Source organism: Oxyura jamaicensis, chromosome Z (genome assembly GCF_011077185.1).
Source record: "Oxyura jamaicensis isolate SHBP4307 breed ruddy duck chromosome Z, BPBGC_Ojam_1.0, whole genome shotgun sequence".
Classification (NCBI taxonomy): domain Eukaryota; kingdom Metazoa; phylum Chordata; class Aves; order Anseriformes; family Anatidae; genus Oxyura; species Oxyura jamaicensis.
In genome coordinates, this window is record NC_048926.1 from 23,017,720 (window position 1) to 23,042,610 (window position 24,891).

Here is a 24,891-nt window from a genome sequence, read left to right on the forward strand (position 1 = left end):
CTTCCCAGCTCTGTTCTTAAGAAGTCTACTGGGGAAGTTTAGGAGGTCCACTTCTCATAAAAGGAGAGGATTCAGTCACTGTAAATTAAAAACTTGCAGAATTTTAGGTCTCCATTGTTTCTCTGGACATAGATGCTGCGTTGATACGTTTTGTGCAGAGATGGTCTCCTTACAAGAGAATTTTCCCTTAACCCTCAGGAAAGAGTTTCTACCAAGACATCATTTTAGAGCCTTTTAAAAGCAGTATTCTGATGATAATATTTTAACATACCTTCCAAATAGCTTTTGAGACTGAAATCCAGAAAATACAGGGGAAAAATACTATAAAAAATACTATTTACTTAGCTGGCTCCATAGACATCTAATTTTTTAAGGATTATGTACAGGGGCTGGAATTGCCTTGTTCACAGAATTAAATTCTTCAGTTAGCAATGATATTAAAAAAGAAAAAAAAGGGAGGAAAAAGCTGAGAGATGTTAGAAGTTTTGAACAGTCTGAACCACAGAATCTTCACTGGAGACTTTAGCCATTTGGGCTGTAACAGTAGCATGTGCATTAAATAAAATAAATAAACCAAACCAACAAACAAACAAAACCAATCCCACCCACAAATAAAACCCCAGAGCCACACAGAAAAGATCACACCCTTCACCTCAAGAAAAACACACACACAAAAAAAGAAACTATAACAAACATCTTCACAGTGAGCAATGTCTACCTGAGAAAGTCAGAGCTCCCTGACTGCTCTGATGTTGGAAAATGTTCTGAACCAAGACCTTACAGGTGGTTCAGAGGTCTTTCTATAAATTTATTTCCTTCCTAAATATGAAAACTTAAAACTGTGAAAACATTGGCCACCACAGACAAAATGTATGGGGTAAAGAAATGTAGTCATCTCACAGTGTTTTTCTAAATTGTAAAATCTTGACTTTCATATGTGTTTTATTTCTCTCCCACTACTTAAAAATATGTTTTGAAAAAAAAGTTTTTGGTTTTGGTCATGATTACAATCCTTATATACGGTGCTTGTCTGTTGGTATACTGTTTAATGGATAAACACATGACCCAACATGTGTATTTGTACTTTTCTTTGTTATTCTAACTTAATGCAGTGAGTGAATTCCTCCTACCTCCTCTAGTATTATCCTGTTCTATATTATGCCAAACTAAGGTGAGGGATAAAAAAGATTTTTGTTACGTTAGTGAACCCAGACCAAACATTTGAAAGAATTCCCAAGATCTTTTTTATATTAATAAGAATTAACAAAATTCTCTCAGTGAAGATCTAAGAAAGTTTATCAGTTGTTATGGGCTAATATTTGAAGGACACTGAAAAATGACTGGACTTACTGTTTGGATTTCCTAAAAAAGGACTATACAGAGGAAAAAAAAACTATTGTAAATTACTCACTAGGCGAAAGTAGTTTGATTTGTGCTAGTTACCATAGTGAAGTTGTCCTGGTTCCAGAACGTTGTATAGCAAGATTTGTAAAGAAAATAAGACTAGTAGATTTGTGGTTTTAGCTTGTTTAAGTTTTCATTAAAAAGGAGGAGGTGCTATGCTTTTTTTAGTAACATAGGATGGAAATTAGTAAATTTCTATAGTTTTGTCTTTTGGATAACTTTTCCAGGAATTCTATTTTTTTTAATTAAGAAATAATGGTTAAAAATGCATGCATACTTTTATTCAGTGTAACTGATTGTTTTTTCCTTTTTATCTTGCAGCAACGCACCTCTTGCTTTTTCCTCCAAAGTATGTTATATTAAGTTTCGTGAAGCATCGAGTGTTGGTGTGGCCCAGCATCTAACTAACACGGTTTTTATTGACAGAGCTTTGATAGTTGTGCCCTGTGCAGAAGGTTGGTATTTTAAACATTTTTCTGTAATGTTGGTCTTTGTCCTGTCTGCTAATTGTTTTAAGCTTTTCATGTAAGGAGGTGGTGCTCTGTTGTTGTTTTATTGCTTTTTGAAAAAAAAAGACTTGAAACAACATTGAGAATAGAAGTAAGAAACATATCTATAGAGATTTAATTTAAATTCATCATTAGAAAAAAATATTTCATTTAAATTAGGCTAATTCAGTTTTCCATTGTTAGATATTTTTTGGGGGAAAATAAGGTAAATTTTTCCCCTTCAACATGATCTTTGCAAGCTTATTCCTACACAAAGTTCTCACTGAAGTCAATGGAGCACTGAAAATCTTAGGTAATTGCCTTGCACAGTTAACACTGCAGTTTGGATCTTAATGTGTGACTTCTGTTGGTGGGGGGGGGATTTTTTTTTTTTTTTCTTTTGATGATGCTCATTACTTCTGTTACTTCTGTTTTTTTTTTTGTACTGAATCTCCATTTGTCTTGTCAACATGTCATGTATGCATTTAGCCATTATAGATTTATCTAATTTAAAATATTTTGTATGTATGGTGATAACTACTATTTAAATATAAACTATAAATAGTTTACCTCCTAGTGCAATAACAAGATTTCAATTTTCCTTTCTTACTGTTGTAGTATTACTTTGATTACATTAAAAATGCTTTCTTACATACTGGTACTCCTTTTTGATCTTAGATATCTCTTGAAAAATGCAGTTAACTGCACAGAATGCTTCCAGAGTAAAGTGGTTTTATAACTGTTAGTAAAGAAAAGATGTTTCCTTTAAGTAGCTCTGAGCCCATAATTTACAGATGTGTTGAATACAAGGGAATTCTTACTTTTAATGTTCCAAATCTGAATACAGTTTTATGAAACATGGCCCTACTGATGCTGAATTGTACATAGGCAGATAAAGGGATTTAGGCAGAGCCCCATTGACTTCACTGGGATCATTGTGGAATTGAGCACCTGCCCATTTGAATCTGGAGTTTTTGCCTTCCTGGAGTGGAAACATTCCAGCTGGTGGTCTGAAGCTAACTTCACTTTGAGCATGGTAGCTGTTTTGCCATGAAAAACAGTATACTGAATGATGGAACCATATGCTGCAGCAAGTCTAGAAACGCCTGCTGTCAGCGTGACTTACTGCAAGAGTCAGGTTTTGGTTTAAAAAATGCTGCTGACTTCTTGGAGTTTGTTAACAATGATCCCAGAGTACCATTTTTTTGGCTCGCTTGCCACTTTGTGATCTGGATAGTATGAGATTAGTACTGTTGTAATAATGGTCTGGGATATTCTAGCAAACTCTGGCAAGTCTCCAATATTTCCTGGACTCTAAAACTACTTTGATTGAAGGTTATATTGACCTACAATATCTTGCCTGTTCTTATAGCCTTGTTATATTTTTGTCTTTGTGAAGCCTAGATTTTTAGTAACTCTTACAACAAAGAGCCTTTTCTGATTTATTCTTTGAACTAATTCTTAAACCATGAAGAAGATATTGCTGTATCAACTTTAAGGTTTGGGTAGGCAAAATATATCTGATGAGAGCCCTGACAACTGAAAAATTGCCCCTAAATAATTGACTATAAATTATTCAGGAGCTTAGTTTTATGTTTCATCCAAATGACCTTAACATTGGTTCAGTACTGCCAGAGAGGGAAGATTGCTGCCTAATGAACAACACTTCCTGGTGTTTTTCTTGTGATGAGATCACTGCCTGACGTGGTATGGCAACAGGCAGGTAAAGCTACGTTTTCCTGTGTCTCTTTGGCAGTAGACAGTGAGTGGAAGGAGAATAAAATAAAAGTTCTGAGAAACCTTGTCCCCATCCCATTTGCAGCTGACTTGTTAGACATTTCTAAGAAAATGCGTTACAGATAAATTGTCACTGCTCTGAGTCATTCTGAACCCCCCATTTTCATGCATAATTAGCTGAACAAGTGATTGGGTTGTGAGGACATTTTTTTTTTCTTTTTAAATGTCAGAATGCTGTTTCCATGTAATTTTCTAACAATCACACATTTTAGTTTGTAAAGATGTGAATTCACATAAGTTTAACTTCCTAAGGAGTATATTGTGTGGAATAAGCATGGCTTTGGAGATCACAGTACAACGTTTTTGAATCACCTGTGTATAATATAATGCATTGTTAATGGAGTCAGTTGAGTGTATCACAAGCTTTAAAAGTAGCAATGGCTATACTTTACTGGAAGATTAAATTATATTGTTGGCCAATGGTGCCAGTAATGAAACGTTTCATGCGTCGAATTGCACATGGAGGAGAGGTAAAATGCAACTTTGAAAACTTGGTTTTAAAAACCATTATAAAATCTGAAATTTAGAGTGCATTTAAACAGTGGTAAATCAAGGAAGTATGAGGTGGGGATCACTATGCAATGAAAACAATGTTAATTTTGTGTCATTTAATAAACAATTTAACAGAAACTGTAATTGTAAATGAAGTAACATTATCAAGCCATTAAAATGTGATATTTTTGTTTGTGTATGGGTAGGTTTTTCTTTAAATATTATGCTTTGAGAACACAAAGGTTGAAAGATAACAAAGATGCCACCCTAATCATTCTAAATTTTATGTCCACATTATCTGGTAGATGGATTTTGACTATTAATTTGGTTTTGTATGTTTTCTCTGTGTGATATTTGTGCATTATTAGATGACTAGACTGGCCAAGGCAGACCTGTTACACTTGCCTGAGTTAGGCATTGTTTGCCATGCCACTAAACCTGCCGTCAAGTGAAACCTTCATGGGGGAAATGAGATCGAAGTCTGGCCTGCTGAAGATGGACGCCCTGTCTCTGTTTTTATTTTATTTTGCTTTCTTTCCTTTTTTTTTTTTCCTTTATTATTTTTTTTAATTTATTTTTATTTTATTTTGTCCCTTTTTGTTTTGTTTTGTTAAATCTCTTTCCCTTGTACTTGTGAACCGGTACTTCAGTTCTGTAAAAATGGTGTTTTGTAAAGGGTTCGCAGTGCTTCATTTTGAAGTTGACCTGAAGCTGCTTATGAATGGTGGATGGTATACACAGAGTATGATTAACTGATTTTTATGCTGTGAATTATGGATAAATTTGGTTTTGAATACATGTAAGCATCTAAATTCAACGGATGAGCATATTGTGTCAGAAGGCTGGAATAGTGAAAAATAGTTAAGATACATTCTTTCATATTTTATACTTTACGAGTTCACCTTGGAAAAGGACACTTAAAACTCTTACTTTCTGGAGACATTAAGTTTGCAAAATACAGTCATGATCTTTCTCTGCTATTTGCTCCACTTCTCAGCAGAGTAGTTTTTATTTTAGGTTGCATGGTCTGTTTAAAAGAAGATTTTCTATTTATGTCTAGTATAAAGAGTTTAAATTATAACTATTTCTGAAATTATAACTATTTCTGAAATTGCAATTTCATGGATATTGAATGTCATGAAATACTTGCTTCTGATGAGATCTTGCTCCAGTGAGGTCAGTGGCAGTAAAATTTCGTCCTTTTTTTTTTTATAATTCTAGAAAGACTGTATACCACTCATAAGTACAAATGCAGCCCGAGGTTTAGATTGGAATGTGTTATATGAGGCACATTGTCTTTTAACATTGTTATTTGTGTGAAGATTGAATCAGTTCTGTATGCGTGTGTGTGTGTATGTGTATGTATTGCACTTTTACATGCTCCAGTGGTGGTTATGTGAAGAAGAAGCTTAAAAAAAAAAAAGTCATCTTAGTTATCTCAACCCCTGGTAGTTGATGCTGGAGTGACTGAGAAGTTTATCATCTCTAGATGAGTTCTTCTTTCTTATGGAATGGAACCCCTACAGTAGAAATTATGGGCCAGGTGGTATGTTTCATCCTCAGGCATTTCTCTTCCCAGCTAAGTGCATTGAGATCAGTTGGTTTCACTTTGGTAATGCACTAGGCTGTGAACTGCAGCTGGGAAGAGCTTTGCTTCATAATCTTTGTTTCATTTATCTGAGGCAGTTGAGGTTGTTGCCAGTAGTTCTGATCTGTTTAATCACTGCTGTTAAATCCAATAACAATCATGAATTGGATCACACAGAAATTGTTTTATTTCAAAGTGTGCATTTGCCACTGACAAAATAGAAGGAAAATAACAATACCTCTAATTATGTTTAAAGTAGATGTGAAAATATTTTAAAACAAACTTACTTATTGCTGAAGCAGTTTTGAGGGGAGGATTAAGCATGTAGTTTAAGTATGAAAAATAGGAAATTAATTTATTCTGAGCATTTGGAAGGAGATAAAAATACTGTGATTACTACCTGCTTAAAACAAATACTTTTGTTCATCATTTAGCAAAGTGGATTCTGGTATGCGCTTAGTTGGCTAGAACTCTTAAGCACTTTGATAGAAAAAACTGAATCGTGTATTTAGGACAACAGTACATCTTTTAAGGAGCATAAGGTATTTTTAGTCAGTGCAGAACTAATCTACATGTACTTCCAGATTCCATCACAAAGCAAAGAGTAATTAAGTAAATGATCATAGAACCTATATTTTGCTAAACAAGCAAAAGATTCTAAGAAATATTACTAATATGTGGTATACATGTGACATTTATTTTGTTTCCCTTATTAGAAAATCAGTATCTTTACATCATTTCCATTAAGCCCAAATTTAAAAAACAAATCTGTTATTCTTAAATAATTCTTAGAGTATCCTAACTTATTGTATCATATCATCACTTGTTGTATATCTGTGTGGGCTTATTCTTTTATAAACTTAGGGAGATAAAGCTCTAAAAACTTAAAATCTGTTTTTAATTCAGGAGGTTATTTGGTCTCACATACTCATTTGTTCAGGAAAGTAGATGTGCAAGGTTTTCTTCCCCTGTCCCAGTTTATTTTCTATGGAATTATTTAAAAATTTAACCTGATCTTAAAAGCTGGAGGGTGAACCTGTGAAAATACAGTGTCTCTGAAAATACAGGCAAACTTTCAGGGTTCTGTTTATAGCGTTAGACCCTTCTACAATAAAATGAACAAGCAGATCTTTGTTTGTGGCTTGGAACTGTCCAACTGGATTTTTTATTAAAACAAAACATTACACTGTTTAGAGCCCTAAGTATTCTGGACATAATCCTGCTAATTTGTAATTAACGTATGCATACTCTGCATTCTTTTAACAGTTGACTTAACCAAAAAGTGCTCAGCTGATTCCTTAAGCAACATTTGAGCAAATGACTAATTCCTATTATTTCAGTAAGGTGTCCCATATGCTTAAAGTTTAGGCTTGTATTTAAGTAACTTAACTCACTGTATGTTTAATTGTGTGCCTAACTCAGTTTCTGTTCATATTGAATTGGCTGTATGTAAGTGCATACTTAAATTAGGCATATGCTTATGTACGTTACAGACCAAGGATCAAAAGTAGTATGCAGACACACAAATTTAGGAGCCCTTTCTGTTACTGAATTTACTTGAGCCATGTGTGCTGATTACGTGGAAACCTGCTTAAGTATCCAATTAATTGCAAGAAGCTGTTCGGGTTAAAGTCTGATAGTTAATGGTCTGGTTCATTAGTCATCTGAAAACACTTAAGTATTTTGATTTTTCAGAAGAACTAGTATATAATTGTATGCCTAATTTGCTTGCGCGGTTAGTGGAACTGTATATTGGAAGGACTGTTTAGTTAGCTACCTCGTAGGCAGGATATGCTCCAAAGTACATGATTCTCGTGAGCAGTTAGGCAGATCAGGTACAGCAGATCCGGTACACCTCTCCTTGCATGCCTGACTTCAAAATGAGTGCTGAACATTGTGGTGATTACTCAGATTCATGCATGTTTTCTAAAAAGCCCTGGAAGACATGACTGCAGAGTTAATTCTTGAGCGCTAATAATTTTCCTATTTTTTTCCTATAGATAGCAAAATCAAGTGGTTTGTTACATGTTAAAGAGCAAGGTGCCTCAAATCTTAAAATAAATCTAAATAGGAGGCATGAGAAAAAGATGGGTACTGTTACTTTATCTTTTCTATTCCACACATGCTGCATATAAATTAATTTTCATTTAGATTTGTTTTGTCCTTTGGTCACATCCGGTTGTAACCCAGTCCATGTTGCAGATCTGTATTACTGTTTTGCAATACCTTTTTCGTCTTTTTTTTAAAATAGTATCATTCTTGTGGGGTATATTGGAACTCATGTAGCTAAAATTGCACAGTGTTTTAAAACTTATCTAATATTTTTCTTTTTGATAAGAATATTAATGTTTTCATTTTCAAAACTTGTAGTTAGCGGTTTATAGCTAAAAAATACACAATTTTAATCAAAGTACGGTTTTCCTAGATATCTTGGCTATTCAAAAAAGTTTAAATAAAAACATTTGGTTTATTAAAGCGCATGTGGTAGTACCAAAAGGCTCAGTGGCTTAGCATATGTATAGAGTTATGCCAGCAATTTTGAATAGACCTTAGATGTGTAGTACAATTAGAACTGCATTCTGTAGTTTTTGTTTAGGTCGTTTAGTGTTTGTACCAGTTAGAATCCCTTTGCATTTCAAATTTAATAGGCACATTTAATTGTTCAACTATTGCATCTTTTAATTTTTGAAGATTTTTGGGGTTAATTTAGCAGTCTAATTGTATCAAACTTTGAATGAGACCTATGTTTAGTATCTAACCAATGATTAGATATATTTAAACGGTTATAATGACAGGGAGAAGATAATCTGGTTAAAATAGTATAAAATGCATATTTTAGGAATATATGGCTTTCTTAGCTGATTTTTTATGATTTTCTTCAATCCTAGTAAATTTACAGCTAATCAAAGTTTCAGATAATTTGAGATTACCTAGAATATAAGACAGTACATATCTGCACTCCCCTTTCCTTCCCCCAGCTTTACTTGTAGTGTGTATTGTGTGGAGTCACAGTAGTTTTTATTTTATTTATTTTTACATCAAGAATAGATAGCTTCAGAAAGAAAAAAAGCACAAATTTCAGGTAGCACATACATGTCTTTTTTTTTTTTTTTTTTTAATGAATTGGTTATTTACCATTTACTGAGGTTTAAACTATCAAAAATGTTCTACTTTACTGAACCGCATGCTCTGTGTGCTATTAGTGATGCAGCCAACACGAACGGTTGTCATGTGTAAAACAACTTTCGATCACCGCGAAAACACCGCCCTGGGAAAGCGTCCATGCTTGATATCGTTTGGTTCATGAACATTAAGTTTCCAGTACAGGTGACCCATAGCTCAAAGTGTTAAATAATTGTGTACATATTCAGTTTTTAAAATAATAATCCATTAATGAGATTGCTAGTCTTTGAAGTTTTTCTCACTTTTGTTTTTCCTAGTAGGGCAGGGTAAAAGGAAAAACTTAAGTTCTTATTTGTTTCTTTGTAAGGATCTGGTAGATAGATTCATTCTTATTTATTACCTTTTTAAATGCAAGGGTATTTGTAAAATCATAGAAAGAATAACATCTGTATAGTGTGCAAACTCTGTATAATGCTTTCATTTGCTTCTTCAGGTAAAATCCCAGATGAAGCCAAAGCCCTTTCTTTATTGGCACCTGCTCCTACTATGACAAGCCTGATGCCTGGTGCAGGGTTGCTTCCTATACCTACACCAACACCTTTGACTACAGTAAGTAAAATGCATTTGCTGTTTCATCTATATCTAATAGCCTTTTCTGCATTCAGAGAACAAGAATGATCTGATCCATGGATGTTATCCTTTTCTGTGTTAAATCATGTATCTCGTGATCCACCCTCAAACAAGGAATCTAGCTGTGATTCCTTGTTTGAGGGTGGATCACGAGATACATGTCTACTACCTTTCCTGGGTTTCTGTTCTGGATTTTTAATTTTCAAACTAGTGGGTGAATTACTGATTTTGGTTGTGTCTGTGTTAATTGTCCTTTGCTAGACCCATTAATCTGATCTAGTGGCAATGCTATCCACTTCCTAAAAATCACTTAAAAATTATATTTAAATTGGCACAGACCTTTATAATGTTGAAATGTTGCATTAGGATGCTTTACTTAATATCTCAGTGGTAGGACTTTTGGCTGTTTTTTTAGCAATGTTTTCACTAGAAGTAGCACAGGAGCTAGCTGCTGCTACTTCTGCTCAGTTCCCATCTGCCCCAATAAGCTTCTCTTGAAATCAGCAGGCAGCTGTGCCCTGTTCAGACACAATTCTGGAAATAGCAAAGCCTACTTGGGAAAAATTGGGCTTAGTGTCACCGCCCCTATGTTGCTTGAAGATGAGAGTCCTCTGTCTTCCAAATAGGTTGCAGCTGCTTGCTTACTGATACTCCTGTTACCATCCTGGATTTTTGGTTTGTGTGTTAAGGGTGTCCTGCAGACTCTCAGACTTACCTGTTTTGTAACGATTCCTCATTTGTCTCCATTACCTGAAGCATTATTCCCACTTTTATATCCTTAGCTGATAATTACAAGCATCCTAAAAGAAATGAATATCAATTAATTTATTTCTTCTTTCATCCCTCCCATAAAAACCTTGCTTGAAAATGCAGCATTGTTTTCTGTTGCAATATTTCATAAATCTGCAGTGAAGTTTCTATCCTTTTCAAAGCTTCTACTCCAGCAGCTGTTTTAGAGCGCACAACTTCTATACAGAAACAGTGGGACCAAGGTCACCAGCTATAACTGTCATTGTATAGGCAATGCTTGGCTTTGAAAATCATTTTTAGTTCACAAGAATGTTGGCTTTTTTCTATTAAGATAGGTGGTATTATGCTCACTGATATATGAACTAATAGTTGAGGCATTTCATAAATCAAAAGTGCTTACTCGTGGTTCAGCTGCTTAATTGCTGCTAATTAAGCATAATTAATAGCAGGGTTTAGATACATTTGTTTTTAAACTAACTTTCTGAAGTGAACTGACTTTGTTTTTATATCCATCTTTAACAAATTATCTATTATAAATTTCTGCCAGTCTGTTCAGATGTTAGGATGACAGCAAATAGTAAATGCCCCCGAATCCTCCAGGAGTTAATTTAATGCACATGTTCAGTATCATACGAATTATTTATCTTGTTCTGTGATGAAAGTTTCAAAAACAAAAAATTCAGTATTTTATTCCATGAATCCAGAATTCATTGTTAGTTACAAAGTGGCATTTTGGGAGCTTGTTCTACTTCTGCATCAATAGTTGCTAACTGTTGGTTTCTTGGACTGATGGGCTCCACAGGGTAAATGTGGACAACACGAGATGGAATGCAGAGGTACTATCCGTGGAATTTCCCTTTTTATCCTGTACAGTATTAATTAACCATGTCATCATGTCACTATTCTCTTTTCCTTAGATTTTAGCAGAAGCAGTAAATTTGCTATGCTTGTGAATGGAGTAAGTTGCTCTTTGGTGAACAGGTTATGCCTGTTATATAGCTTAAAAACTTTTATTTACTTTCTGTATTTGTCAGTAATGATGACCAATGGCTCTTCTTTAGTTGTTGGAATTGTAAGTAACCAAGCAGAACCCACAAGATGAACTAGAAAATAGTCAAGCATGAGATGCTCTTGTACATGCATAATAGCATTGTGTATACAGTTACGATTTCTCACACATTCTATTAGTAAGGTAGGACTTAAAAATTAAAAGCTTTATTTCATACTTCATCAGACTGGGCGTACTTAATAACAAAATCACAATTCCTCAGTGCTCTGTAGTCATGATTGTCTCTTCCTTGGTCTTAAGTACTTGATGAACGAAAATGTGCAGGAAATCACACCACTAAATAATTTCTTTTGAAGTCTGGATATTAACTACAGGGCTTTTTTAGTGCAGCAGTACTTGCAAAACATTGTAGTGTATTTTCTTCATAAGTCAGAGGAAGATGAAGATTTTGTTGATCTCTGCAAGGCAAAGATGTTTGTGTGGTGTTAGATTGATTAACTTTGTGAATGTCTGATGGGCTCTTTCCAGTGGTCATAGCATTCTGCATCCATGTTTTGTCTTGATGCTTCTTTCTTGGTTCTTAGCAGTTTCAAGGTGAAATTCTTTATAACCAAACTTAGATCAGGCCTCAGTGATTCCTCACCTATAATACTTGCTGTGGCAAAAAAAAATAATAAATAATAGTAATAGCAATGCTTGAAGGCATCCTAATCAATTTGATTCGCTCCTAGCGTTAGAAATTCATGTCTCCATGTTTTCTGATTGATACACTGCATCTCTGGTCAGAGGCCTTTAATAAGATGGTAACTAGTAGCCCACAGAAAATCTTAACTGTACAAGGTTATTTGTGGGTAGATTTTTATTCATGAAAAAGAGTAGAGATCTCAAAATTTAAAATACAGCTACTGTTCTTTAGATTGATTTTCACGGAAATGTACAACACAGAGAAATACTAAAAAGTATTTCCCACCAGTGCTAGATCAAAAGCATATGCTGTTTTTGTGTTTTTCAGCTTGGTGTTTCACTTGGCACTTTGGGAGCAATACCAGCGGCAGCACTGGACCCTAACATAACAGCACTTGGGGAAATACCACAGCCACCAATAATGGGGAATGTGGACCCATCCAAAATTGATGAAATCAGGAGAACAGTATATGTTGGAAACTTGAATTCCCAGGTAGCTTTTTTTTTTTTTTATGAGAAACTCTAATGGAAGCTATAAAGTTGTAATTTATGGATTGTAGTCTTAAGAGCTTTTTGTAGCTGATGACAATAGGATTTTAAGAAAAACAACAAAAAAGACCTTACTCTTTTTGGTTACTAGTATTATTTTAAATTTTGAATGTTCTTGCACTAATCAGGTCAGATCCTGCACCAGATGGTGTAATTCAGATTAGCAGGATGCCAGAGGAATAACAGTGTGACTGAATTCAAGCAACAGAAATAAGATTGTATGTGTTGATCCAACTGGGCTTTTTATTACTTGAGTGATTCCTTCGAAGCCCGGAGATCATGATAGCTGTCCCTCTATAATACTGTGCAGCTGCGTAAGTACAGTAAGAAAGAATTCACCTTCTGAATTACAATAAATTAACTATAGCAGAAGGTTAATGACTTGTCTTAGTAAAAGTTGCAAAATTAGCCTGAGCATTTCAGTTTCTATGACAGAAAAGCGAGGTCTGTCAGAAATCTGTTTTTTCAGCAGTTACTGGTTTATTTGTTTGAAAAATGATTTGGTTTTGACTGATGGCAATATGAGTATTTGTTTTAGGGGGTTATTTGATTGCCAAAGTAGCTACTAGAGTATAAAAGTACTGTTGATTATGATAAAATAAAATAAGCTGGAAGCTAGTAGAAAAAATAAAAACAAGGTTTTGTAATGTTCTGGTTTTTGTTGTTGCTGTTTTTAACTGATCAAAAATCATAATAGCAGAAATAGCTTTGACATAGGTGTATAAGGAAATTCCTCATCAGTTACTTCAAATGGGTTGCCTGAAATGTGCAAAATCCTGGGCAAGTTTATTTATAACTTAAATGTAGGACTTCAGGACTTGTGGTTGCTCTATTTTAAACTGTAATTTATTTTTAGATTAGTGAAGGAAAAAATAATGTCTGTCTTTCCTATAGTGTAGCTTACCAAACCTGTATCCCCTGTGTTGTAATGGTGACATTTCTTAGCAAAATCTGTAGTATTTATGTTACCTGACATGTTGGATAATTTTTTCATTACATATTTTACTTCAGCCGAGCTCTTTGACTCTTTCTAGACTACCACAGCGGATCAGCTGCTCGAATTCTTTAAGCAAGTTGGAGAAGTCAAATTTGTGCGCATGGCAGGTGATGAGACTCAACCAACACGGTTTGCTTTTGTGGAATTTGCAGACCAAAATTCTGTACCTCGAGCTCTTGCCTTTAATGGAGTTATGTTTGGAGACAGGCCACTGAAGTAAGAAATTAATTATCCATATGAATATTGAATGAGAGATTTCATAGCATTCTCATACATTCATGACTCTAATCTGTAGGAATATACTGTGATGAATATTTTTTCAACATAATGATTTGTTGTTAGTTAACTGCACCACTTTTGTAAACTCCACTTTCAAGATTGGGTATAACTTCCTCTAAGATGAATGTGAATGGCATAGATTGAAATACATTTACATTTAATATGAGGCAATGGAAACCATAACAGGGAGCGAATCTGCAGAGTCCTTAGTCCAAAGTTTTATATAAGAAATCTGTGTAAAATAGACCTTAACTTTGAGATTTGATGTAAACCAGAGGAACAGATTTCTAGACTTGAACCTCTGTTTCCGAGTAAAACAGAAACATTTTGCCTCATTTATTTAAAAGTGGTAACATTAGAAAGGAATAAAAGATATATTTCAGATATTTAGGCAACAGATAAATGCTATGAAAAATATACAGTTTTACTGAACTTTGAAATTTTTAATCATATGCTGAAGTTTAAATGTCTTCCTTTCTTATGTTTCGTTTTCTGTTTTCAATTGTTTGTGTGTTAAAGGTTTTATTTTTCCTTAATTTAGAATAAATCACTCCAATAATGCAATAGTGAAGCCTCCTGAAATGACACCACAAGCTGCTGCCAAGGAACTGGAAGAAGTGATGAAGAGAGTAAGGGAGGCCCAGTCTTTTATATCTGCTGCTATTGAGCCAGGTAGGTATATTATACTCACTGTGTAACAGACGTGTTCTGTGTGCATCTTGGTACATGATTTTAAGAGCACTTTGAGACACAGGAAAAGGTGACTCAGAGCTGTACAGTTATCTATGGAAGAAAATTAAAATAATCAAAATTGTCTTTGTGCAACAGAGCAGTTGACTCTTTTTTATTTCCATCATTTTTTATCTTTGCATACATATTCAGTGAATGTTTTCAAAAATAGGAAAACAGTGCTAAACTGAATAGTATTAATTGTTTTGTGCTTTTAAAATTTGAAGTACTTACAAACATTTACATGAAGTTACTATATGTTACGTTTTGTTCTTCTAGCACACACTAGTGTTGTAGTTTCATGATCAGAGGAGCTAGCGTTCTGGTGAAAGCACCAATACTATGTTTTATTTACTGTTAGCAGATTAATTTTGTCCCTGTGCTCTTTTTCATGCTGGCTCGAGACTGCACACTCTCAAACCAAATGGGATCAGAGAATGAATCTGGGATGAAACTTAACATATTGTAATGGACTTTTTTTCATCCAGATCATTTCACTGATCCCTGTTAGCAATGAAATGTCAGGTCAAGGAGGAAGATGTTAATGGGTTGAGAGGTTAGATGCACATTCCAGTGCTGATGATTTAAAGCACAGCGTAAAAAATTCTCACTTTGTTCAACTACTGAGTAAGTTCCTCCTTTTTCTTTTTGATTTGTGAGATTTAGACATTTTATTAACAATCTCAAATTTTGGCTTATGTAGGTTAAATAGCTGGTAGTATTGAGATTTTGGGGAGAGATGAGTTTTTTTTTCTGTTTTTCTTTCGGTTGGAATTAAAACAGCTGTAATATTTCCGTTATGTAAAGTGGTCTCTCTTAGAGGCTGAACCAAAGTTTGCTGAGATTGCTGAAAGGCTTAACCACTGACTTCGTGGCTTTTGGATCAAACGTCTCAGCCCCTTTTCTCCATTCCTTCCTCCCTAAAATAATGCATGAGGAATAAAACTTCAGCGTTTGTACAGTTGTTGAAATGTATAAAAGTATTGAAAGTATTAACTACTTTATTTTTTATTTTTTTTTTATCATTTTATGCTTGTTTTCAAATTTTGCCCTCTATTCTAATTTACTCTATTCTTCTCAGGTTATTAAAAACAAAAAAAATAGTAGTTATATGAATAATATACCAACAGGAGAACATGTTGTAATCTTGTGCATTGTGGCAGCAACATAAATCCCTTTCCTAATAGAGCTAGCTGTTTATAATTATCTGGTTTATGTGTACTGCTGCAGGATGGCTGCACTCAACGAGTATATGCAATGACTTTCTTGGATGTTTCTGAAGGATATTTGCAAAGAAGGAAGATGTGCAAAGAGTAGGCCCCTTGCACTATATGTGGTACATTCCACTTGTGCCAGATTGTTAACTGGGATCTTTAAATGTTCTGAGCTTACACTGCAAAGTGGTTTTTTCCTCTCAGAGTCTGGAAAGAGCAGTGAAAGAAAAGGCGGTCGATCTCGTTCCCATTCTCGTTCAGAATCCAGGTCTAGCTCAAAATCCCGATCTAGAAGGAAAAGATCACATTCAAAACACAGGTATGTTTTTGTTTTGGACTAAGATGATACTGTTTTTCTTGAATGATGGTGGTTACTGAGATTTCTTAATTATAAGAGAAGTGTCAGTGTAGAGGGGATTAGTAGTTTATAGTAAGTAGCTCAGGGTAACTAGGATCTTTATCTGAACAGATACTCTTTCCCTCTAAACGCTAATGTTTTCAAGATTACTTTCAATTAAAACACATTGGAAGGTACTTCCTGTGCAGTGTAGCATGACCTTACTTCATTTTGTGTCTTCTGTATTTAAAAACAAATGAACGGTTATTGTGCTTTGTGGCTGGAACGTTTAGTTTTAGTTTTAACACCCTGAACTGATAAGGTGGCTGGTTTTGCTAGTAGAAAGTCCTTGCTGTCCTGAACTTCTAAATACATAGTTAATAAAAACAGTTTTTCTATTTATTGTACTGTAAAGTTAAATCTTTGACAAGCCAAAAGAAAAAGGTAGGGTCAGTTTTTTATTCTTCAGTTTGTTTGCTTTTGCTAAATTTGTTAATTTCTGAAACAGGTATAGGAGGAAATGAAATCTCTAGATTGCTGTTAAAGTTTGTCCATTACCATTTTTCCAAGAATGAGACAGTATTTTCATGTGACACTTGCAGACACTTTCTGAAATCATTCATATTTTTTCAGTTTCTTGTGAGTGTTTATGTAATCAATCTGAAGGTATTTGGTTACATTAAGTATCAAAAAACAAAGCATTCAAGTGTATTTTATAGTTTACACGTTAGAAAGGTGGGTGTTACCAGTGTTGCAGAAACAATTGTGTTGCATCCTTTCTTACGTTTTTTTTGTGTACGTAGAATTCTTTTACACCCGAAGGCTGGGTAGAAGGGCACAGCATATCATTTATATTAACAATGCAATATAATCTAAGTGCAGGCTTCAGCTTTGTAAAAGCAAGACACCGCAGCACATATTCTCTGACATCAAACCATTGTTTTTTTAATGCAAAAACAATGACTTGGTCACTTCCTTACTGCATGCTTCTCTGCTGTTTCTCTAGCTTAGGACATAACTTAAAATAAGTCTTCGTTTTGTGTAACATTTGAGCCCTTTCTGTGCTGTTTTGCATTTACATAATCCAAACTGAGTTCTAGAAGATAAATTTGTATTTTTCACTTGCAGAAAACCTAGGCTTTAAACATGTTAACAAGTTGATAGTAAATTTTCTTTTTAAAAATTATTTACCACTGTTAAAGTTTTGAGTATGTGCTACAAAGTCAGTATCATCTATTGAAGCAAATTTATCCCTAAGAATAAACTATCTGTACCACTTTCCTGTCTTTGTATTTAATAAACCACCTAAATCCCTTTCTTCTTTATAATATAAATTTTAATGAAAGGCTTATTTTGACTAAATTGTAATTAAGTTTTTCTGTAATTAGTTGTATTTCTACACTGATACATGGCACAAAGCTGTAGGTAATAAATGGTTGCCTCTCCTCTTCTCTTGGTGTATCTCATTCTGTGTCTTGAGCTGCAGAAGACAGGTGGAGCTGGTATTTTTTGTCTTCATATTCTTCAGAATTTATTGAGTAATATATATATGGCCTTTCTGTCTTTGGTAAGTTTAACTTCATGGTACATGAACCTCTCAGGCAAAGTATCCAGTGACAGTTTTTTTGAAACACAACATTCCAATCCAGCTTTTTATTTTAAGCTTCCTAGACAATATGATCATCCAAAAATAATAAATGTTTTGGAAAAAAAGAGTATATTCATTTTTAAAAGTCTTGTTTTTGTCATCAAATCTGAGACTGTGCTATGTATTTTTATCAGAAGACTGGAATTGAATTTCTGTTGGACTTACCTACACATTATTTTTATTCCTTATATATCGTGTAGTAAATGCACATTCATTTTCTTGGTAATTCTTTAAATTCAAATCCATACTTACAAATCCTTTCAGCTGAAAAGGTACCTTCAGTAAATGCTGAACACAGATACTGTTCAGTACTGAACACGCATAATGGGAGTTTCATTTTTTTTATTTGGAGATCGAACCAAGTGACCAAGACTTCAGTAAGTGACTGGGCCTGGAGAAGAAGAAAAATGCAACTAATTGCTTTTTACAAGTGATTTTAGATTTTACGAACTGAGGTTTATTAAGAAAAGCTATCCTAATATAGTATAAATTTATATTTTCTGGAATATTCATAGAGGTTGTAATAAAATATGAATGTTACTTGAATATTACTTAAACGGTGCATTGCTTCAAAGGAAAGCATGTATACCTGGTGAAACTTAAAGGAAGCATATTTGCTAAAATGATGGTTGGTACGGTATTACTGAGGTGTAACTATATAACTTCCTGTAGTGAGGCAAGATTTTTGTATTTTTTTTCCTGTTTTGGTTGACCTACTTCTTTTGAAGTTTTATTAAAGTATTTTTCTTGTGGTATCATTTATATAGAAGTAGGTCTGGCAACAGATCACTCTCAAGACACAAGGACAGACGAAGATCTAGAAGTCCCCTAAAAAAACGGTCTAGATCTAGAGAAAGGCGGAAATCAAGAAGTCGATCACGTTCTCGGTGAGTTTACATTCGTAAGAAATGTAATGTAAACTGTAAAAAGAAATACTGTTCTTAGCATACAGTACAAGGTGTTTTTTGTTGATGTTTGTTTTGAAAAAATGTAACAAATGTCTTAGGTGATTGTGAAGGATGAAGTCTAAATACTTTTTCTTGTTCCTAGTGTTTGTCTATGAAGCAAAAGTATAGAAAGTAAATTTTTATACTGAGGTATCTAAACTTCAGTACAGAAATCATTTTTATGTTGATAAGTACGTAGAATCATACAATTACTTAGGTTAGAAATTACCTTTAAAGATCATCTGATTCCAATCATCCTGACAGTGACACCTTCCACTAGACCAGGTTGCCCAAAGCTCCATTCAGCTTGGCCTTGGACACTTCCAGGGAAATGGGCATCCAGAGTTTCTCTGGGCTACCTGTGCCAGTGCCTCGCCACTCACACAGCAAAGAATTTATTCCTATCATGTAATCTAACTCTCTCCTCTTGTGGTTTAAAGCCATTCCCACTTGTCCTATCACTCCACTCCCTGACAGGGTCCCTTCCCAGGTTTCCTGTAGGCCCCCTTTAGGTACTGGAAGATCTCTCTAAGGTCTCCCCAGAGCCTTCTCTTCTCCAGGTTGAACAGCCCTAACTCCCTCAGCCTGTCTTTGTAGGAGAGGTGCTTTATCCCTCTAATCATTTTTGTGGCCCTCTTCTGCACCCACTCAACACGTCTTTCTTATTCTGAGGCCCCCAGTATAAATCAGTACCCTATGTGGGGTCTCATGAGAGCAGAGTACAGGAGAAGAATCATCTTCTGTCCACAGTGTTTTTTATGCAGCCCAGAATATGATTAACTTTTTGGCTGCAGGTGCGCATTGCTGGGTTATTGTAACGCTGTTGCAGAGGGCCACCAAATTTGTAAGCCATGTACTGCCCTTAGTGGAGGCATGTTGGATGTTGCCAGTCACCTCTCTGTTTTCCATGTGCCTTAACATAGTTTCCAGGAGGATCTGCTCCACATTTTTACTGGGCACAGAGGTGAGATTGACTGGCCTGCAATTCCATGGGTCTTCCTTTTTTCTTTTTAAAAAATGGATGTTATCTTTCCCCTTTTCCGATCACTACAAAATTCACTGGACTACCATCACTTTTCAAATAGGATAGGTAGAGCCTTAGCAACTTCATCTGGCAGTTCCCTCAGGACTCTTGTGTGTATCTCATCAAGTCCCATGGACTTGTGTACATTCAGGTTCCTTAGATGATCTTGAAACCGATCTTCTACAGCAGATGTTTCTTCATCCTCCTAGTCTCTGCCTTTGACTTCTGTGTGGCTAGAGCACGTGCTGGTGAAGAATGAGGCAAAAAAAGTCACTGAGTACCTCAGCCTTCTCCATATACAAGGTAACCAGGTGTCCTGTGTCATTCTGGAGTCCTTTGATATGTCTCAGACTGCTCCTGGCTGTATGTATCCCGGGTGCCTCCATGCCTCTCAGAAAAGAGGTGTCTCACCTACAACTATCCTTAGTCACCTTTTTGTGGTTGCAATATGATGACAGGTCTTTTCTTTCAGTCTGCAGAGCAGTGAAGCAATTCTGTAAGGGTGCCTCAGGCTTCAGTGGTACCCGCTTCCTCCTGCTGATCCTTGTCATTGCAGGCTTCCATTCTTCCACACTGTTGGCATCCCTTCCTTCTGTGTGTGCTGGTAGGGGATTTCTTGGCTATTCTGCTGCGGGTCCACCACAAACTGCACTTGGAAGCAGCTATCTAGCTCCTTCTCAGCCTCCCTGATGTTACACAGCCTTCTCACTGCCATCTGCAGCTCAGCCACCTGCTGCAGGGCATCCTCCACCTGGGCACATGTTCTGTAGGCAGGTCTGTCACCTGTCCCTGCCCCACGAGTAAGGCCTGGGTGCTTCCAGCTGTCTGAGTTCTGCACTGCAGCCTGTCCTTTCAGCAGCTCCACCTGGCTGGAGGCATCGGACAGCACTGGGGGAGATGGTGCAGTCCCCCCAGCCAGAGCTGCAGTGTTTGCTCAGTGTCCACCATTCTGGCTTGAGGGTCTGGTAGGATGGGTGCTCTTGACCAGTGCAGGTGGTCACAGAACAGTCCTGGTTGTTGGGTTATGTGTATTCCGAGTCTCCCACTTGGCCAACAAGAAGTCCTCTTTCGAAAAAACACCTTCATGTGCAAAATGCCGCTCTATGCCTGGTGTCGGTGCCAAACCCTTCTTCCAGCGAAGAAAGACGGGGGCTATGCCTGGAGCTTTTTGGGTCTGAATGAGACCTTCTGAGAATCTTTAAAAATGTTAGAATAAATACTAATACCAAAAGACACAGAAACTTCTATCAGTCTGGTTATTGTGGACCTGAAAAGGCCTGTTAATTCTTTGTATCATGCTTTCTCCCATTTCTCTGAATAATTGTTCATTTTCATATGTTATAGAGGCAGCTCATGTGCATGTCCACTAGGAAAGATGGTCGGGGGTCTCACACTTCCAAATAATCCTATACTGAAATGTAATTTTCCAGCCGAAGCTGTGATCTAATCAGTTTTTGTTTGGTTTTGCTATAATACCCATTGGAGTGTTTCTCACTGTTTTTCTTCTTATGAACATTATCATTCTGCCTGTCCTATAGAAGTTGGCTTGTTCTTTTTTCCTTGCTTCTGTTTTTACTGTCTTCCCTGTTTTCTTACAGTTTGATTATTTTCAAATTCGTAATTACATTACAGAAGACTGACTTGTCTTGATTGAGTTTTGTCCTTATATTTGCCTTCTAAGAGAATTGTTTGGTGAAATTTTACCCATTTTTTGTTTTTCTGTATTCATGGGTGTTGGATTTCCATGCAATTCCAAGCATATCCAGGATATCACTACAAGAGAACACTGCAGAATAAAGACTTCTGTCCAGTCAGCTGTCATTGTTCATATAGGGTTAGTTAATCTGCAGTCCATTTTATATGGACCCAACTTTAGTAAAAAAAAAAAATAAAAAATAGTGCATTTAGAAATTTAAGAGTTTGTCTCAGTCCTGAGAAAATGTAGAATATCTATGTACGTTTAATAACAACTGTGAGGTAAAGAAATATGTTCTCCAAAAGTACAGTAACTTCAAGTACAGTACAGTAACCTCAAGAGTAGGTTGGATACTTGGTTTCCAAATTTTCCTAACTATATAGCCTCTCCTGCATGTTAAACACAGGTGGAAGAGTAAAATTTTGCATAATAATTATTTTTCAACGGAGAGACGTACTTTCTCTTTAGAGTTTAATGTATGCTAAGACTTAGTTGTATTTTTTATTAGAAAGATCAAAGATGAATTAACGGATTTCTGTTTGAATTTTCACAGGGACAAGAAAAGAGACAAAGAAAAGGTCAAGGAAAAAGAAAAGACCAAAGAAAAGGAGAAGGAGAGAGACCGAGACAAGGAAAAGGAAAGAGACCGAGACAGAGACAAAGAAAGGGAAAGAGAGCGAGATAAAGAGAGAAATAGGGATAAGGACCGGGATAAAGATAAAGAGCGTAACAAAGATCGAGAGAGAGTGAAAGACAAGGATAGGGACAGAGACAGGGACAAGGATAAGGACAGGGACAAAGAAAGGGAAAAGGAAAAAGATAAGGAAAAAGACAGGGAAGAGGTAGATCAAAACAAGGAAAAAGATGATGTTGAGAAGGATGGGGAGAAGGACAGAGAGAAGATGAAGGACAAGGAGGGTGATAAAGACAAAGGAGGGGAAAAAGATAAGGACAGAGAAAAAGATGGGGAGAAGGAAAAAGAGCGAGAAAGAGAAAAAGAGAGGGATGATAAAAAGAAGAAAGAGAAGAGATCCAGAACACCCCCAAGGAGTTATAGCTCTTCAAGAAGATCTCGTAGCTCCAGCAGGTTTGTTGTTGAGAATTTTTTCATGCTTTTTTTGGACTTGTCAGCAAAATGAAATACATCCTAATTTTTATTTATTAATGTCATGGCCTTGGTAATTCCATTTGTATTCTTTCTGTTTTGTAGATTTCCTTACAAAGGTAAATGAATTACAAAGAGCTCTATATCATACCTGATAGAACACACAGTCTCTTGTTGGGCTGCTGGTAATATTGGATGATTTGGGAAAAGTTCTACATGTTATTAGGGGATCCTGTTGTTTCCCCTAGCAGCATTGGTCACCCCAGGCATCTATGTTTCATTCAAAGAGTCAACTCTTATTTAAAGCAGAGAGAATATAATGGTACCCATATATCAGCTCTAGCTGGATGCTTCAAAGGAAGGGACCATGCTCAAGAATTTCTTTGGGTTCCTATACCCAGACAGTCTTAATTTTGTCAGCTATTGTGCAATCAATTCTTGACACATATATGTGATGTTCCTTCATATTGTCAGTTCTTCATTGCAGGGTGGGATGTCTTCTGTTACATTTTTGGAAAAAAAATCGATTTTTTTTCCATTCTTATTTTTCCCACTGAAATGAAATCCAAAAAAACTCTTGCTTTTTACAGTTCAGATATTGTTGGTCATATATAATGTTAAACCGAGGGATATTTACCTAGTTGTTATTTCAAATAAGAGATTTTGTCATTCCTGAGCTTATTATTTGTATTCTTTGCTGATTTTGAATTGCTTGGTCCTGCAGAGAAAGGCGTAAAAGGAAGAGTAGGAGTCCCTCCAAATCTCCTAAGACATCCAAAACAACAAAAAGAAAGTCTTCACGATCTCCTTCTCCAAGAAGGTCAGTTTGGTGTAAACATTAAAATTAATGAGCAGTAAAGGAGGAAAATGGTATAATATTTTGTCAAATTGAAATGTGGCATAGAGATCATTATTAAAGGAACCAAGTCAATTTGTGTTTCTGCTGTTTGTTTTTCAATGCAAGAAGATCTTTAATAATCATTCTTTGTTGTAAGAAAAAGGTTGGTGTTTTTCAATAAACATTAAAAAATGGATACAGGGACTTTTATAGGAAACAAATAGGAAAGTATTTTCATTGATTTATTGCCTTTGCATCATTTCAGATGATCTCTGTTGGTCAATATGATTCAATTTTAATTACAAAAACAAAAAAAAAAACACAACTTCATGGGCTTGAGCTTTGTAATGCTTTAAGTTGTCATCTGTCAGGGATACAAATTTGCTTCAAATAATAAAAATCCTTCCTCGGATACAATTTATTTTGCTTTTCTCTTTGCAAATACCATTCATTCTAAACACATACATTCTTCTTCAGTCAAAAAAATCCACTTGCCTTTATGAAAGGTTTTTTGTTACATTTTAAGATTTTTTGGAAACCCCCCAGATGAGAGTGGAGTTTGTAGTTAAATGGTTCGAAGATAGCTGTCCATTGCCGAAACAAAGCAAACAAGGATACCAACATTCTTAATTACTGTGCTGTGCATATTACTATACAATGCACTTGATGCAAGCATTGGTAGTGCATTTGTTGCTTTTGGACCAAATTCTGATTTTAGTAATAATTTTCATAAACAGAAACAAGAAAGAAAAAAAAAGAGAAAGGGATACAAATAATGAAAGAGAGAGAGAACGTTCCACCTCCAAGAAAAAAAGTAGTAAAGAAAAAGAGGGAAAGGAGAAATCTGACAAAAGCACCACTACTTTGAAGGTAAGATTTGTGACCAAGTGATAAATAGCTGAATGTTTCCAAGCACTCCAAAATTATTGGAATTTCCTCCCTTTTTTCTTTCTTTTCTCCTCCCTTATTTCCTCTCTTTTTTCCTTACCGAATTAGTGCAGCTTGAAACACATGGGCTTATCTTTCATCAAAAGGAGACATGAAAGTCATTCTCTGCTTGACGTTAGTAGCTCAGTTTGATCAGTCTTTGTGTATGAACTTCACCGGAATGGTAGGAGCTTGTATGTATAGACTACAGAAGCACTTTGTTTTGGTTTCTCTCTTTTCTGTTCTGTGCCATATGTTAGGAGTTAGCTGACTGCATCTGTATAAAGATAAAGGAAGCTTATTGTGAAGTAGGCTTCAGAAACAGCTTGGCTATCAAACTCAAAATACTTTTTTTTTTTTTTTTAATACATTTTCACTCTGTAATGGTGTGCAGCCTCTCCTAGTCAGCTTTTGTCCTGGGCTGCATGTTGAACTGTGCAGGAAGTAAAGTTGAAGATTTGGGGGGGGACAGTATGGGGTTTTACCTGGCAAAATAGAAGGTGGTATGAATAATGAAATATCTTTAAATTCAAATCTTGTAATTTGAAAAACTGTATGCAGTTAAGTATTAGTTGTATTCAGAATGTTTCAGCTCATAGAATCATAGAATATCCCAAGTTGGAATGGACCCACAAA

General features: G+C 35.5%; 1 protein-coding gene and 1 long non-coding RNA gene across 4 annotated transcripts in view; both read left to right on the plus strand.

Annotated features, from left to right (window-relative positions):
• The window catches only part of SREK1 (splicing regulatory glutamic acid and lysine rich protein 1), a 41,948-nt gene that overhangs the window by 8,189 nt on the left and 8,868 nt on the right, over window positions 1–24,891 (plus strand). The window contains exons 1-11 of one of the 3 annotated variants that reach the window (XM_035309108.1): window positions 1,726–1,859; window positions 8,973–9,096; window positions 9,386–9,501; window positions 12,294–12,458; window positions 13,549–13,727; window positions 14,332–14,462; window positions 15,938–16,052; window positions 18,486–18,605; window positions 21,939–22,472; window positions 23,215–23,310; window positions 24,066–24,198. In XM_035309108.1, the coding sequence (XP_035164999.1) occupies window positions 9,439–9,501; window positions 12,294–12,458; window positions 13,549–13,727; window positions 14,332–14,462; window positions 15,938–16,052; window positions 18,486–18,605; window positions 21,939–22,472; window positions 23,215–23,310; window positions 24,066–24,198 (1,536 nt within the window). In that variant the 5' untranslated portion in view covers window positions 1,726–1,859; window positions 8,973–9,096; window positions 9,386–9,438. Of the gene's footprint in view, window positions 1–1,725; window positions 1,860–8,972; window positions 9,097–9,385; window positions 9,502–12,293; window positions 12,459–13,548; window positions 13,728–14,331; window positions 14,463–15,937; window positions 16,053–18,485; window positions 18,606–21,938; window positions 22,473–23,214; window positions 23,311–24,065; window positions 24,199–24,891 lie in introns of those variants that run through there. The other 2 variants (XM_035309106.1, XM_035309107.1) reach the window with 2 other exon arrangements.
• Window positions 1,866–6,897, plus strand: LOC118155706. The gene is made up of 2 exons (XR_004745976.1): window positions 1,866–3,615; window positions 4,550–6,897. It is a non-coding gene; the product is annotated as an uncharacterized LOC118155706 (long non-coding RNA).